This window comes from Heterocephalus glaber, unplaced genomic scaffold, assembly GCF_053883595.1.
Source record: "Heterocephalus glaber isolate CG9 unplaced genomic scaffold, H.glaber_assembly_v1.0 deba00001457, whole genome shotgun sequence".
NCBI lineage: Eukaryota > Metazoa > Chordata > Mammalia > Rodentia > Bathyergidae > Heterocephalus > Heterocephalus glaber.
Window position 1 is genome coordinate 15,273,432 of NW_028258305.1, and position 16,555 is coordinate 15,289,986.

The window sequence follows — 16,555 nt, forward strand, 5'->3', positions numbered from 1 at the left end:
AGCAGTAAGTATGAGTCCTCCAGATTTCTCAAGGTTATTTTGGCTATTCTGGGTTTCCTGTTTTTGTATCTGAAAAGTTTTCAAGGATTCTAAGTATAGCCCACTTGGTCATTATTTTAGCTACCATAGAGTTGTTGAAGACTAGTTTTAACATAAAACTTGATTTAGGTACTGGATAGGCTGTTTTAATAATTTGTAGATGCTTCATTGGGAAGTAACCTCTGTTGTGCTGAATTAGTGGGTCTTGTTACACTGCTGATCAACCAGTGTCTAACGAAATATCGTAAGTGATCTCATTTAGCTGTTAGAGTAATTATCTGACACTAGCTTTATAATATAATTCTACTTTGTGGTCTCTAACTTGATAGCATTGACTGATTCTACATGTTTATTTCCAAATAGTATTGAAATGGCTGATGGCAAGTGCAGGAAGGTCCTTCTCTACAGCAGTCACAGAGCAACTTCAACTTTTGCCTTTGTTTTTTAAGGTAAGGTTACAGTTGAAACGAGGATGATATCCCCTTCTAACCTGCACAGGATATTTGTCATTATCTCTAATGGTTACAGGTTTTTAGACAGTGTATGAATTTTCATTGGATCTCTGAGAATTACAATAGTTACAGGAAAACTGTTAGTGGTTTAACATTTGTTTTTTTGTTTTTGTGATGGTTGGTTTATGTTTTTTGGTTCTTCAGACAGGATCTTGCTATGTATATAGCTCAGGCTGGCCTCAAACTCACTGCAATCCTGCAACCCTCCTACCTCCCACCTATGCTGGGATTGCATAGGTGTGCACCACCACACCCAGCTTGTTGAAATAATATTTTAATGTTAAGTGTGAGATCAGAGTCTTGACAGATGCATGAAAGCTTTACAGCTAGAACTTCGTTTCATTGAGGTTCATAGAACTTCGTCAATTTCTGAGTAATAGCAATTTAGAGAAAATATTAATAGTTAAAAGAAATCTACAAGACTGTTTCTTATATGGCCACTTCCTTAATGTACAATAAACCTAAAGATTAAAATGTTCTGTATGTTGTTTATTTTACAGTGTTAAAAGGCTCTACAGCAGTTTCCAACTAATATCTGCAGAAAGTCATTTTATTAATGAAAGACATAATCTGAAGTGGTTTTAATTACTCATCTATTCAGAGGATGAAGCTAATAGAACTGAAGTCACAGGGTTGGGGATATAACTTGGTGATAGAGCACTTGCCTAAAATGTATAAGGCCATAACAAGGTTAAAAAAAAAAAACAATAAAATTAAGATTATAGGCTGACTCATTATTAGTTTCCCAAATCATAATTTGCAATCATGATGTTTTGCTGTTTGCCTCTGGGTAAGAAAACAGTCTCATTTTGCATTTGAAAGGTTTGGCACAAATATCACCACTACTTGACAGTCAGTGTATTATTTAAGGCGAGCCCTTAATAATCACAAATGACACGCTAAACTGTTTTTTTGAGGGGTGGCAGTTCGTCTTTAGGAAATTTGAAAAGACAATGCTAACAGCAATTTTCAAAGGCTTTACTACTAAAATACTTTCAGGAATGTTTTATAGGGGCTGATATTTAAGAAAATCTCTGGGTTCTTTTGGAGTGTAAAAGTGGACAGAAGGTGCTAGTGTACAGGTCCTCCTTACGTGTAGGTCTTAGTATAGTTTGAGAGTGTCTTTAGAACAGTAGTACTTGAATGTTTTTCTTCTATCATATACCCCAGTGGATATGGAACATAACTGCATATGTTAATAAATTAGTAATATTCAGTGATTGTTACAATAGCTGGAGTTACATTCCTTTCACTAAAAAGATGGAGGGGAGGGAGTAAGGCTACAAGAAAGATGATTAGGAAGTTTTCCTGTATAAGTTGCTAGTACATGTCTCACAGCTGACCTGGGTATTACTAATAATGAGGTTGAGAATCTGCTTTAGTCCATCATGTTAAATGGGATTTGAGCCACAAAGCCATCATAACAGTTATTTTCCTGACGAATTAGATGTGTCAAGTTTGAAGATAAACTTGTTTACTAAACTAGGGGGAGCAGAGAGGTAGTTCAAGATGAGATTAGAAATTCTATTTGGAATATATTTGAGATACTTAAAATGTGATGTTACTTATAGTGATGATAATGAAGTTCAGGGCAGTAGTCTCAATTTGTGGTTCAAAGTTGAGTGTCATCAACATGCACAGTAGATGAGATTGAAATCTATAAGATTGAATGAGATCATCAAGGGCTTTGGATGTAGGTGGAAAAAAACTCAAGGTTGAAGACAACGTTGTAGGTTGGAGAGATGAGGGACACAATAAACAAGGAAAAAAATTCAGTTAAAATACGCCCCATATGTAGCTGGATATAAAGTCAACACTCAAAAGTCCGTAGCCTTATGGTACACGAATAGCAGATTCACAGAGAGAGAAATTTGAGAAATAATCCCTTTCACAATAGCATCCAAAAAAATGAAATACATAAGAATCAATCTAACAAAGGAAGTAAAAGACCTCTACATTGGAAACTACAGTACTCTGAAAAAGGAGATTGAAAAGGATATCAGAAAATGGAAAGATACCCCTCATTCTTGGATAGGAAGAACCAGTACAGTGAAAATGGCCATACTTCCAAAATTGTTATACAGATTCGATGCAATTCCAATCAAAATCCCAACAGCATATCTCACAGAATTAGAAAAAATGATCCTAAAATTCATTTGAACCTGAAGAGACCTAAAATAACAAAGGTAATTCTGGGCAACAAAGGCAAGGAAGAGGGTATCACAATCCCTGACTTGAAATTATAATACAAAGCTACGGTGATGAAAACAGCATAGTACTGGCAAAAGAGCAGACCTGAGGATCAGTTGAAGCAGAAACAACCCCAGACATATTCAACCACCTTATCTTTGACAAAGGAGCCAAAGACCTTCACTGGAAGAAAGCCTAAGCCTCTGTAATAAATGGTGCTGGAAAAACTGGCTTTCCACATGCTGAAGGTTGAAACTAGACCCATATCTTTCACTACACCCTAACCTAAAATCAAAAAGAATCAAAGATCTAAATATTAAAACAAACACTAAATGTGCTAGAAGAGAGAATAGGTAGAACACTTGAGGACATAGGAGTAGGCAAAGACTTCATGAACAAAACCCAGACTGCATGGGAAATACTACAAAGAATCAACAACTGGGATCTCATCTTATTAAAAAGCTTTTGTGCTGGGTATTTAGCTTAGTGGTTCCAGTGCCTGCCTCACAAGCACAAGACCCTGAGTTCAATTCCTGGCACAAAAATAAATAAAAAGCTTTTGCACAGTAAGAGAAACCACTAACATAGTGAAGAGACAACCCACAGAATGGGAAAAAATCTTTACCAGCTATTCAAATAAAAGACTATTATCTAGAATATATAAAGAACTTAAAAAAAAAAAAAGACTCCCCCCAATTTAAACACCCAGTGCAAAAATGGACATCTGAAATAAAAAGATACTTCTCAGATGAAGTATTAGAAACAGCAAATAAATACATGAAAAAATGTTCAGTATCACTAGTCATTTGTGAAATGCAAATCAAAACAAGGCTGAGATTCCATATCAGCCCAGAAAGAATGGTTGCTATCAAGAAATCAACCAATAATAAATGCTGGAGGGGATGTGGGTAAAAAGGAGTCCTTCTCTCACTGTTGGTGGGAGTGTAGACTGGTACAACCACTGTGGAAATCAGTGTGGAGATCTCTCAAGAAACTAAAATTAGAGGTTCCATTTGACCCAGCTATACCTCTTCTTGGTGTCTTTCTGAAAGAGTTTAAAGCATCATACCACAGTGTTATATGCACATCCATCTTTATAGCAGCACAGTTTGTAATAGCTACATCTTGGAAATAGCCCAAATGCCCATCAACAGACGATCGGTTAAAGAAGATGTGGGGTTTTTTATACAATGGAGTACTACTCTGCCACAAAGTAGGTTGAGCTTCCGACACTTATAGTTCAATGGATGCACCTTGAGACCATACTCTTAAGGGAAATAAATCAGACACACATGTTTAAATACCACATTGTTTCTCTGGTATGAGAAACCAAAAGTGGAAATAAGGACCAAAATGTATAATAGATATTGGGAAATGGGAAGAAAATGTTCAAATGGGAAGGGGAACAAGGCAGGAGGGAGGGAGGAAGGAAGGAAGGGACAAGAAAAAAAGTGAAAATAGAAGGAAAACGTGGAAACAGCTTCTGTACATAGGGATGGGAGGGGGATTGAGGGGAGAAATGGGATAAAATAAAATTTAAAATATATCCCATAATTTACTATATTTGAAATAAATTAGATTTAAGAAAACTAGATTACTGTCACCTGTCTTAAGTTTAAAAATCAGTTACCCATCTGATTATTGGCGGTCAACATGTACAATCATGGTACTCAAGGCATTTTGATGCCTTTTTTTTTTTTTTTGGTCATTTGGTTCTTGATATGCAAGCTAGAAGTTCTTAGTATCATGGTCTTGTGACTTGCTACCCTCTCTAGCCAAAATCATTTGTTTGTTTGGTGCTCCTCTTTGGTTCTCATCACATCCTGCAGAACCTATTAATTTTTTTTTGTTTGTGTGGGTTTTTTTCCCTCCAGTGCTTTATTTATTAAGACAAACACTGGGGGGGGGGGGGGCTCGGGAGCCCAGGCCCAGGTTCTGCAGCCGCCAGCCTGTTTGCTGCGCTGCAGGGCAGGTGAGCACTGGGAGCCAGGGAGAGCTGGCCAAGCTGGGATGGGATCAGGCTGGGTCTGCCACTTTCCTCACAGTGTTTTGTTTGTTTTGTGAGACAGAGTCTCACTATGTAGTTCCAGCTGGCCTTCAGCTTATGCTGATCCTCCTGCCTCAGCCTCCTGAGTGCTGGGATTATAGGCATGTGCCACCACGCCCAGCCAGAACTAATTAATGACAGGTACCATGGTACTACCGTATTTCAGAGGAGAGACCAGTGACTGGTATTTACATACTGTTCTTACTTCATTGTAAAACAGACTTAAATCTTTTATTTAAATCTTCTATTTTGTGGAAATTTTTCAGTACCTATATTAACTTATTTTTTCTCCTTTTATAAAATAAAAAAATGCTATTAAGAGGAAATTTGGAGGCCCAGGGATCTAGCTCAGTGATGCCACTGCCTACCTTACAAGTGCAAGGTCCTGAGTTTGATCCCCAGTGCCCCCCCAAAAATTCAGTGAAATCCAAGCCCTACAACACAGGGATGTAGTCAAGGAGGTCACATGGAAGAAATTACCAAACAGGACCCAAGTTTCCCCCTCTGAATAAAAAAAGTAGGTACAAGGAATTTTAAGAGTCCTAAGAAATACACTCGCTAAATGTTTTATCATGTTGAATGATTACAGAAAACCAATTGTAATAACACAAAAATACTATAGAGAAGTTTGCACACTACCGAGTATTTCATATTGTAACTAATGCCAAATGTATGATGATATCATTACAGGTATTTTTTAAGATACCTATCAGAGATAACATACTTACAGGTGAAATATGTCTAGGGTTTTTGTCACATAATTTAGTTGGGGGAAAGGGGAAGCAGAGGAAATAAGATTATCTGTGAGTTTGTTGTTGAATGATTACCTTGTAGAGGATTCATTACACTTTCTCTAGTTTTGCATATGTTTGAAATCTCCATATAAGTTGTTTAAAGTAAAAATGTGATAATTATTTTGTTATTATTTTCTAGATTGCCCCAGTGGAAAATGACAACGGCTATGATGAACTGAAAAGAGATGCGAAGCTATGTTTATCACTGTTGTCTCAGGGGTTGCTTTATCCTCATCAAGTGCCTTTAGTACTTAAGGTGCTAAACCAAGTAAGAGTGTTTAACTACATTATTTACATCTTTTCATTAGGATTATGGTTTACCATTTTAAGAATTTCAGTCAACTCCAATACACACAGTACCAGATTTTGGTTTTTGTTTTGAATTTTTGTTTAGTATAATAAGCTATACATGTTGACCAACAAAACAAACTTAGATTCTGTACCTAACTCTGTCACCAACTTTCTGTTACTTGGGCAAGTCACCCACATAAAAATATTATCTACTAGGGCTGGGGATTTAACTCAGTGGTTATGGCGCCTGCCTCACAAGTGCAAGGTCCTAGGTTTGATCCCTGGTACCAAAAAAAAATTACCTACTATACATGCAAAGATCTAATTGTTGAAGCACCTTGGATCCATGTCATACACATGTTGTATAAAAAGGGGCGTATTCTCATTTTTCTAAGATTTTCAGTTTGATTACAAAAAATTTTTGCATTGGAATTTACTAGTTCTTAATTTTGTTTGCTTTCAAGACCCTACCTCCCAACACTGAAAATAAAAACATTGTGCAATCCTTGGAAGAGAAAAGGAGTTAATAGTCATGAATCATGAATGGTGCTTTCTGTTAGAAGTGACTTCTACCTATATGTTTCTTTCCTACTACTGTCCTCATACATTCTGAATAACTACCTGGATTAGCTTGTTCAGCTTTTTATTTAGAAGGCAATATAAGATAACCATGCCTCAGTTACACCTGTGAAAGTGGAATTAGAGGATTATATTACGTATTCGTTTGTAATGCCATCATCGGTCATTTCATCTTCCTTTTAGTACTTTTATCATTCTTTCATTCACAGACAGCAAGAAGCAGTTCTTGGCATGCAAGATACACAGTACTGACCTACCTCCAGACCATGGTATTTTATAACCTCTTTATTTTCCTGAACAATGAAGATGCAGTTAGAGACATCAGGTGGCTTGTTATAACCCTTTTGGAGGATGAACAACTAGAGGTAAAATTTAAGTTATAACAAATCAAACTTCATTCCATTTAAAGAAGCCATCATGATCTCCCTTTAAAAGAAGTATTTGTATATTCAGAAGATGTGTTTTATTAAAACAAATGAATAAACTTAAATTTTAATATAGCCCTAAGTAAGTAGTGTTGATACCCTAATCATGGTTTCCTGTAGTACAAATGGACAAAAGAAATGGACACATTCTTGATACGTTTTCTCTTTGCAATTGGGAAAATAACATTTAGGAACCTTAGCTCTCTTATCTGTGAAATTGGGATCAATAATTACCCCACTTACTGATTTTTAAGTGACTGATGGGAGTGTGTGTGAAGATTTTCAAGAGAATAGAATTCTACACACACATACTGTTTTCCAGTCGACCTAAGATAGGATTACTATCCTTTTTTTCCCCTTTGGTAAATAAATTGAAGGGCAGCTTTCATAGTAAGCTCATACTAATATTTTGTACAAAAAGATAACCTTTTAGTTCAGATAACCTAGTGTAAGAAAAGCAAGTTAGGGCCGGGGATTTAGCTCAGTGGTTTCGTCGCCTGCTACGCAAGTGCAAGGACCTGAGTTCGATCCCCAGTACCAAAAAAAAAAGAAAAGCAGGTTAACAGTAAACATGGAATGAAATATAGTAGTAGTAGAGTACTTTATTGTTGTGGTACTGGGGTTGAACTCGTGGTCTTTTGCTTTGAGCCACAACCCAAGCCTTTCTTATTTTTTATTTTTTATCTTGAGATAGAGTGTCATTAAGTGCCCAGGATGGGCTTGAATTTGCAGCCCTCCTGTTTCAGCCTCCCAGAGTGCTGAGATTACAGCCATGTACCACCACATCCTACTGTTTATTTTTTGCTGTCCTGGAGATCTAACCCAGTCTCTACCACTGAGTTACTTTTTTCCTGAGACAAGATCTCATTAAGTTGCTCAGGCTGGTCTCTAACTTGTGATCCTCCTGCCTTAGCCTCCTTAGTAGTTGAGATTATAGGCACGTGCCTCTGCACTCTGCTATGTACTTCATATATTTATTTGTGAGCACTGAAAATACATTTTTTCCCCTGGTACCGGGATCAAACTCAGGACCTGCACTTGGGAGAAAAGTGTGGTGCCACTGAGCTAAATCCCCAGTCCTGAAAATACATTTTATCCATAGAGTCTATGATAGTCACTTTTCCATTATTACAACACAAGTATCTGAGATAATGAATTTACCAAGAGAACAGATTTGTTTTGGCTTAGAGTTTTAGAAATTTTAGTCCATGTTGGTTGACCCTGTTGCTTTTAGGCAAGGCAGCAGAGCCAAAACACTTACCTTTTGGCAGGGAAGTAAAAGAAAAAGGGCCTGAGGCCTGCCGTCCCCTCTAAAAGCTCAGCCACCAATGACCTAAACACCTCCCCCAGCTTCCCTCTTCAAGTTTCCACCACCTCTTAGTAGTGCCGGCCTATACACCAAGCCTTTCACACATTGGGTACAATTTAAGATGCAAATTATAACAGACCACTTGAATTAAAATTTGTTGTTTTCTGGTGCTTCAGTTAGAATACTTTCATAGGTTATATGTTCTTTATGCTTGGCTTATGTAACATAGCTTTTAAATAAACATAACCCTGGCATTTATTAAAACCATCATATGTTTGAGGGAACATGTGACACTAAATAGCTCTAATAATTTATTGAATTGTTTTACTATAATATGAGGGGGCTCTTTTGTTATCTGAATGAGAACTATCTTAAAAACTGATCTGAGGTTTAGAAGACGGACACTGGACAGACCTGCTAGAGACTGATCCTCATTGTCCCAACTCTGACCACTATTTCTTTTGTATTCCCCTTTTTCCTCAGATCTATGCTGTTTTTACTTGAGTACAATGAAAAGTCTGAGTTAAGAATTAAAAAAAAAAACTAACTTTAGCCTGTAATCCCAGCACTCGGGAGACTGAGACGGGAGGATCACCAGCCTAGACTACAAAGAGAGTTCAAGGCCAGCCTGAACTACATAGCATGGCCCTGTCTCAAAAAATAAACTGATTTTGAAGGAAAGTTTTTGAAGTGGGGGCATTAGCATGTTTATGGTTAAGAAAGCTAAATAAAATTAAGTATAGACATGTACATGTTTACCCCTAGAGCAAAATATCTCAGAAATAGACTCTACTACTGAGAAAGACAATAATTCTGTTGGAAATTTGGGGCTAATTCATTAGCATGTTGGAGAAAAGAAAAAATAAATTAGAATATTTCACTATAATATATTGTAGATATAATAAACACACACTCAGTTTTTAAATTCAAGAACCTGAGAAAATGGATTTGGATATTTATAGAAACTCTGAGCATATATGACTTCCTCAGCCTTTGAGTTAAAAGATGTCACAAGAATATTAGAAATTCATCAGTTGAAATAAGGTTCTGGCCTGGGGATTTAGCTCAGTGGTGCTGCTGCCTGCCTTGCAAGCGCAGGGTCTGAGGTCGATCCCTGGTACCCAAAAAAATAAATAAAATCAAGGTTCAGACTACTGAAAAAATTGGTACAAGAAAATATTGAAGTTTGTGAAGTAATGGTAATAGTAAAAAAGTTATTATAAAGACAACATAATCTGTAAAAGCCAGAGAAATACAAACTTAAAACATTTTCATCTATTATTAGTGTTTTCTCCTAACCCATAAAACAAAAATATGTAATATTGATAGCCATTGTTGGTAAGCTGTAACTAATGGTCCATATTCAAGTTTTGTGTCATATAGTATGTTAGTGCTAACTTTTTTAAAAGTAGCTGATAGCTGTAAAATTAACAGTAAAATTGTTCATACTTTTAAATTTAGTAATCCCAATTCTTATAGTCTATCCTAAGAAAATACACAGCAGAAAAAAAAAATACTGCAATGTGAAAAAAGTTACATGAATTAATAACTGGGATCAGGGCTGGGGATTTAGCTCAGTGGTTCCGCCGCCTGCTTCGCAAGCACAAGGGCCCGAGTTCGATCTCCGGCACCAAAAAATAAAAAAAAAAAAGAATAACTGGGATTGAGGTTGTAACTCAGATTGAGTACTTGTCCTGGGTTTGGTCCCAGGGCTACAACAATAAACAGAAAAATAATATTTCATAGTATAGTAGTGAGAAGTTGAAAACATTCTAATCAGTGGGTGAGGTATAGAAACATTAGTAAAGAATGAAACCAAAACCAGATGATTTAAACCTTTCGTGATGTGTGCCAACTGAAGAAACTGGGTTGTCTTTCCTGTTTGTTGCCAGTGGAAACAACCACAGCAGTTGCTTTAAGACACGTAGCATTTAGGGAAATCTTAACTTTCATGTAAGACTCTAGCACTCCTTTTATAGTTAGAGCCATAATGAAGAATAACTGTCAGTAGGGAAGATAATTAAGGGAGAAATTTCATTTTTGTGTAAAAGTTAAATATTCACCTCTCTAATCCTGAATGTAGTAGCTTTTATCCATTTTGAGGTCACAGACCCTTTGAGAATCTGATGAAATCTCTGTCAGTAAACTTCCAAAGAGCATATGTGAAATTTGCATACAATTCCAGGGAGGGTCCCCACCCCAGTTCTGATAGTATCCCTCATTTTTTATTCCCTCAGACTTAGGATCTCAGTTCTAATAGAATTGATTGTATCCACAGGTTCGAGAAATGGCTGCTACCACCCTAAGTGGTCTCTTACAGTGTAACTTTCTTACCATGGACAGTCCTATGCAGATTCATTTTGAGCAACTTTGCAAAACAAAACTACCTAAGAAAAGAAAGCGAGACCCTGGTTCTGTAGGAGATACCATTCCTTCTGCAGGTAACGTTTCTGATAGAAAACACCTGTATCCTTTTGGAAATTAAGCAGGCTTACTCAATGAATATTTAGAGTTCTTGTATATGCCTAGGTCTTCTCTAAGTACTGTACTAGGAATAGTTAATCCTACTTTTACTATAAATAACCAAGAGAAGCCTGCTTTTATTTGAAAAGGGGACTGTTAGGCAGTCATGTTGTTGCTTAATGACAAGGCTAAGGTCTGAGGAACGCATTGTTGGACAGTATCCTTGTGTGAACAGCAAAGAGTTACCTGAAGCACACTAAAATGGCTGTGACACCACTAGGAGATATAATTTTGAGTTCTTGATTATACTTGACTAGTCATTTAATGAGAATGAGAGTAATCATTATAGCAGCTTGCAGTAGAATTGAACATAACCCAGAGAATAAGATTTGACTACCCTGTCAAAAGAGAAATTTAAATGTGACTGCAAAAAAGCATGTAATCTTCCCACTGCTAAATACAGTCATAAAAATAATTTTTAAAATACATGGGAGGCTGGGTGTAGTGGCACGTGTCTATAATCCAGCACTTTAGGTGCTGAGGCAGGAGAATCACGAGTTCCAGGGCAGTCTGGGCTACGTAGTGAGTTCATGGCCACCTGAACTACATAGCAAGCCCCTATCTCAATCAATCAGTGGAAAATTAGTAAGTAGAAAATTTATTGAGTTTGTTCAAATTGAAATATGCAGCTATGGAGTTGCAGTTATGTCATGTTGCTATTTAGTAGCAGTTTCAAGAAAGTACCAATATTGTGGTTTCATTAAATTATATTTTTTATAATTACTATAAGGGCCAAAGTATTTTTAGTTTTTTGTTGTATCCAATGGTATTGTGTATGTATATAGATATAAATATAGATATAGATACATAATTTTGGTACAGAGGGTCAAACTCAGGACCTTGTGCTTGCCAGGCAGGTGCACTGCCACTGACCTAAATCCCTGGCCCCATTTTTATAATTTTAACTACCTCAAAGTTTCTTTTACTTACCTTCAACTGTTTATCTTCTGTTTAATATATGCACATATAATAGATCTGCAAGCACTTGTACACATATGGCTTTATTAAGAAACAAGGGCCTGGAATTTAGCTAAGTCGTGCTGGTGCTTGCCTGGCAAGTGCAAGGTCCTAAGTTCAATCCCCGGTACAAAAAAAGAAAATGACAATTTAGGACTGGAGGTTTAACTCAGTGGTAGGGCGTTTTCCTAGTATATATGGCGACCTGAATTTGCTCCCCAGCACCACCCCCAAAAAAGAAGAAAGATGAGAATTTGAAAGCACTTTAACTTACACCTTTCTTTAGTGAACAGGAACAGAGACTCTTAGGGTACAGACCTGTTAGAGTTCTGTGTCTTGACCAGTAGCGACACTGTTCATACATGGTACATTCACCTAATGAATTAATGCATTCTGTGTGGGGATAATCACATTCAGAAAAACACTAACTCTGGAGATTGTTTAGGGTCAGAGCTTGCACTTTAGAATATGAGTGAATTGATCAGGAAGTTCATAGGAGAGCTTTCTGGCTTGGTATAATCACCACTGTCACTGAGAGACACCTGTATAGCATGTCTTGAAAATTCTTAAATACAGGTTTAGTTTTAGTGCAGCCTCAAAAACCATGTTTTTTCTGTATGTACTTGTAGATTCATTTTAAGTGCAGAAATTCACATGTTGAAAATAACTAGCATAATTGAAAACTTTTATTTCACTGTAATAAGCACATTAGAGACCATAAATATTTACATATATATTGCTGTTTTCTGCACAGAGTTGGTGAAGCGCCATGCTGGGGTGCTAGGTCTTGGTGCATGTGTTCTTTCTAGCCCTTACGATGTTCCCACCTGGATGCCCCAGCTCCTTATGAATCTCAGTGCACATCTGAATGATCCTCAGCCTATTGAGGTACAGTTCTTCCTTACAATCTTTTTTTTTTTATATTAGGGGATCGAATTCAGGACCTTGCACTTCCAAGGCAGGTGACAGCACCACTGAGCTAAATCCCTGGCACCCTTATTAGCTTTTTTGCATGTATAATATCAGTAATGTTTTATAAGAAATTATTTATATTACTAATTTCCTACACACATGAAATTTATTGCTTTGATAAATCTTGTGATTCTGCCAGGGCCAAGTCTAATTCTCCAATAATTATTAACACTTTGTTGTCGTGTCATTGCCCCCCACCCCAACTGCCAGTGGTACAAACACAACTGACCCATCAGGTGGCGTGTACTACTTGGGGTACAAATAGATCTCATCACTTTTATCAGCCTGTTTACTAATAAAATTTAGAAGTCTATAAATGGACCAAATCTAGTTAGTTATATGAATTTGAATGATTACTGCCCAAATATATATATTAATACAATTCATACCAGTTAAAATTATTACAATAATTAACAAACTTATTTCATTAAATTAAAAAATTTATATTTGTGAATTTTCAAAAAACATTTTATACATAAAGGCACTGATTTGTGCCGAATGTGCAAAATGTTACGACACATTTGATTTTTTTTTGTGGCCACAATAGCACCTATTTTTTCAGATAATTTTCATTACAGTTTTCTTCATTGCTTGTGTTTCTTGCAGATCCTAAATAAGGTTTTATAAAGTGAATTTTTTTTGCGTGCCTCTAGCATTTTTTCACGGGTTAATAGTTTATGAACTAATTCTCTAAATTTTAATATGAAAATCTTACGAGTACCTCATTAATTGTATATAATATGCATTTATGATTGCTATAGCACAAATTATCTGAATTACAATTTGTAATATTTTAATGTTTTCCTTAAGGAAATATGATGACATGTGGTCTGCTAAATCAGTGCCTTTCTTTGCATTATTGTAATCAGAGACCCCCTGAGAAGCAGTACAAGCTTCCTGATGGGACCGTCGTGCATGTACCACTGTGGTTCAAGCTGCCCAGTGGGGCAGTCCATTCAAATTAAGACATAGGAATTACAGCCCCATGATGAATGTTTCAAAATCTTGCCAGAGACCTTGCTCTCATATATGTAGCTTCTGTCCCTCCCAGACCAGTGGAAATAAAGGATTATTAACACTGCCTGGATAGTTAAATTTTATGCTTTTGTTTTTCTAGCATTTTGTATCTGAAAGATAATATTTAATATTAATATTAAGTAGGAAATACTAATAATACTAATTTAATAGTGAACATCTATATTCTGAGTTAATTCAGAAGACCAGTTGATTCAGTAATTTTCACCTTTATAAATAGATGTAAAACTGGTCTAATAATGTGGTTTTAAGTCCTAGTAGTTGGTCCTAAAGTAAAGCTGATATTCCTACAGAAGCTTGGAGATGGAAAATATGATGGACTTGTTGGTTTTGTAGCATTGTAGCACTTACGTGTGATCTGAACTGTAGATGAATTATTAATTAGCTAAAGGTACCCTGATTATTCAGAGAGATTTAAATGTATGTGGGTTGCCTATTCCACAGATGACTGTAAAAAAGACATTGTCCAATTTCCGAAGGACACACCATGACAACTGGCAGGAACACAAACAGCAATTCACTGATGACCAACTGCTTGTCCTCACTGATCTCCTTGTGTCACCATGCTATTATGCATAGGAGGGTAAGTCGCCAAAGTTGTAGATTTAAAGATGTGACACCCTCAAGTAGATCTCATTCATTTGGTGACTGAAAAGTGGGTGTTTTTAAAGTTATGCTGACATTCTCAGCTATGACTGCTTACATAAAGTTGGGGGTGGTATTTGCTTTTTAACATGGCTTTTGAAGCTGGTGATGCAACTCAGTGGTAGAGTATGTGCATCACTTGTATGAGGCCCCTGGGTTCAATCCCAGGACCAAAACAAACATGACCTTGGCCAGGGCCAGTGGAAATAAATTCCCACAGAATTTTTTCATGCCTCGTTTGTTTTACATATTAAGTAGACAGTTTATGTGACAGCTTTGGGATCTTTAAAAATGAGTAGTGTTAGTAACCTGGGAATAGTTGTCTGCTGGGGTGTCTGGACATTTGGGGTTGCCCTGGGACTCATAGTTATAAGAACATTTATCTGGTTCCTTAAGTACTTATTACCTGTTCTTTAAAAAGGTCCAGAATTATTTTTACTGGGATAGGAAGAATAAAGAAAACCTCATTTCTTAGGTTTTTAGAGTTGAGTGTCTTGTTACCGAATAGAAATGTTTTCTTCCCTGATACAGATGGCTCGTTCTCAGTTCGGGCTCTTCTCATCAACAATTCCAGCTCCTCAGGTACCATCTGTGCTGGCTCTCTACAGGTTTTACAACTTTGCCTCTTCTGAGCTCTCATCGTTTGGTGGTTTCTGTGTCTCATTGGTCTGCGTTCCACAGGTTCTCAGCTGCCATTTAATTTCCTGACTTGTCCAAAAGTGTTTTCAGATTATTGATGACTTTTTCTTTGAAGCATCTGACAAAGTCTCAGACTAGAAATAAATTTCCCAGTATGATCATGACATCCAAGACCACAAGAATCTAGGAATTCATTAAGAAGCAGTTTTCTTGGAATGGAGAATACAGTCATACAGGATCCTGTCATTTCATTCATCTCACTTTATTTTGATTTCTTCCTAAATGACTGTTGTGTTTAAAAGGTAGTAGGGCAGTAGGCCATAAATCTGAACCCTGGAGAGCCATGAAGAGAAGGGGAAAGGAGGAGGGCAAATCTCAAATCTACGCAGTGACCTGATGGATTGCTCGGCCAACTCAGCATGAAATCTGTGCTCCCCACAAACTGGAGTTTCTGGTGCTCCATGGAGCCAGTTGCTGAAAAACCGGGGGGTTCGTGAATTAATTTTTGATTGTTGTGTGTGTATATGTGTGATTTTTGAGAATAAATGGCAACAATAAACAACCTGACTGATTGGTTTTTACCTGTATTCTTTACAAATATTGTTTGAGCCTCTTTGACAATGTTATACTTCACCAAAATGAAAAACTGCTGTATTTGTGGAAATCTTGTAATTATTTTCTTTTTCTTTGTTTTATTCTCTTCTTTAATTTTTGCCTGCAGAATTGTTGAGAAACTAATAAGGCTTGGTATTTAATTGACTTGTTTAATATATGTTACATAGATGTAAAAGATTGTATAAACTGTAGCGATAGCATTGGCAAGACTTTGTACAGATGCAGTCTTTTACATAACACCATTGTGTAATTAATTTGTAAAGATTCATATGTAGCTCTTTATTGTAGTGATTTGGGGCTTTTATACCCATTGAATGCCATTTTTGTGTTTTTAAATTATTTTCCTTATCATTCATGTTATAAAAGCTAAAATGTGGGATATCATTTATCGTTAGAATGTCTGAATTTTTATGTAACTTGTTGTGTGCATCTCTAAATGCTAACACAACATGTTTGCCTATGACAGATTTATAGAGTGCAAGGTTATCTGCTAGGTTGAAATAATTTACAAGTTGGCAAATAACATCCTGCAGCACACCCTGTACAGTCTTCCTTAAAGGAACACTAGTGTATCTTTTAGCATCTACCTGCTGAATGACTCCGTCTAAGCACAGTGGCCCCAGGACAGTATTTTAAGTGTCAGCATACACAGGCGGAATTCCTGTATAGAGTAGTGCCAAACTGATTATTTCAATTGTGTAACTAGTTTAAAACCCAATAAATGGATTGTTTTTAACACCTGGCTTTTGTCTTCATTAAGAGAAGACAGTTCTGTAGGCAGAGACTCTTGTGGATTCTTTATGCAGTCATATGTTTAAATGTATAAATTCATTCTCTGAACAAAATGAGTTATCTAGATCTGCCCTGTTCAGTATAGTAGCTACCAGCCACATGTGACTGTTTTCTGTTTGGTGATGTTTTGTTTTGTTTTTTTGAGACAGGGTCTCAGTAGTGCAGGTTGGCCTTGAACTTAACTATGTAGC

At 36.6% G+C, this 16,555-nt stretch overlaps 1 protein-coding gene across 3 annotated transcripts in view; it reads left to right on the top strand.

Annotated features, from left to right (window-relative positions):
• The window catches only part of Psme4 (proteasome activator subunit 4), a 100,838-nt gene extending 84,530 nt beyond the window's left edge, over positions 1-16,308 (top strand). For 2 of the 3 annotated variants that reach the window (XM_004867295.4, XM_013066450.3), the window contains 7 exons: positions 403-488; positions 5,722-5,850; positions 6,662-6,817; positions 10,465-10,627; positions 12,421-12,554; positions 14,118-14,256; positions 14,850-16,308. In XM_004867295.4, the coding sequence (XP_004867352.1) occupies positions 403-488; positions 5,722-5,850; positions 6,662-6,817; positions 10,465-10,627; positions 12,421-12,554; positions 14,118-14,252 (803 nt within the window). In that variant the 3' untranslated portion in view covers positions 14,253-14,256; positions 14,850-16,308. The remainder of the gene's footprint in view (positions 1-402; positions 489-5,721; positions 5,851-6,661; positions 6,818-10,464; positions 10,628-12,420; positions 12,555-14,117; positions 14,257-14,849) is intronic. The other variant, XM_087216389.1, reaches the window with a different exon arrangement.
• Positions 16,309-16,555: the final 247 nt, after the last annotated feature.